Source organism: Eimeria mitis, genomic scaffold (genome assembly GCF_000499745.2).
Source record: "Eimeria mitis Houghton genomic scaffold, Emh_scaff4321, whole genome shotgun sequence".
Lineage (NCBI taxonomy): Eukaryota > Apicomplexa > Conoidasida > Eucoccidiorida > Eimeriidae > Eimeria > Eimeria mitis.
The window spans coordinates 1,649-2,107 of NW_013572641.1; the positions used below are offsets into that span (position 1 = coordinate 1,649).

The window sequence follows — 459 nt, forward strand, 5'->3', positions numbered from 1 at the left end:
AGCAGCTCCAGCAGCAACAAAAAAAAATAACAGCAGCGACAACCAGAACAACAGCAACAGCAGCAGCAGCAGCAGCAGCAGCAGCAGCAGGAGGATAGACACAGCAGCGTACACTGTCTGCTGGGGTGATGGTGTTTTGTAAAGACAAGAAGAGTGGGGAGTCGGTGGAGGGGTCAGACACGAGAACCTGATGCAGCTCAGCAACGGCCCCACACCGCCCAGTAGCTAGGTCTGCTGTTAGCTGCATCTGCAGGTCTGTCAGCTCCGCCTGCAGCACAGGCGGGCCTGTCTCTCCTGCTGCTGCTGCTCCTGCTGCTGCTCCTGCTCCTGCTGCTGCTGCAGCAGCAGCTGCTGCTGCTGTTTTCTCCCTCTCCGCCAAACCCCGTATCAAAAACCCGCAACGCCCGAAACGCCACGTCGAGACAAATGTTAACTGTGACCTTGGCTCTGATTCCACAC

General features: G+C 57.3%; 1 protein-coding gene across 1 annotated transcript in view; it reads right to left on the minus strand.

Annotated features, from left to right (window-relative positions):
• EMH_0074190 (uncharacterized protein) overlaps nt 1–459 on the minus strand; it is a gene marked incomplete at both ends in the record, with an annotated part of 3,587 nt that overhangs the window by 838 nt on the left and 2,290 nt on the right. The window contains one exon of the mRNA XM_013499435.1: nt 113–447. Within this exon, the coding sequence (XP_013354889.1) occupies nt 113–447 (335 nt within the window). The remainder of the gene's footprint in view (nt 1–112; nt 448–459) is intronic.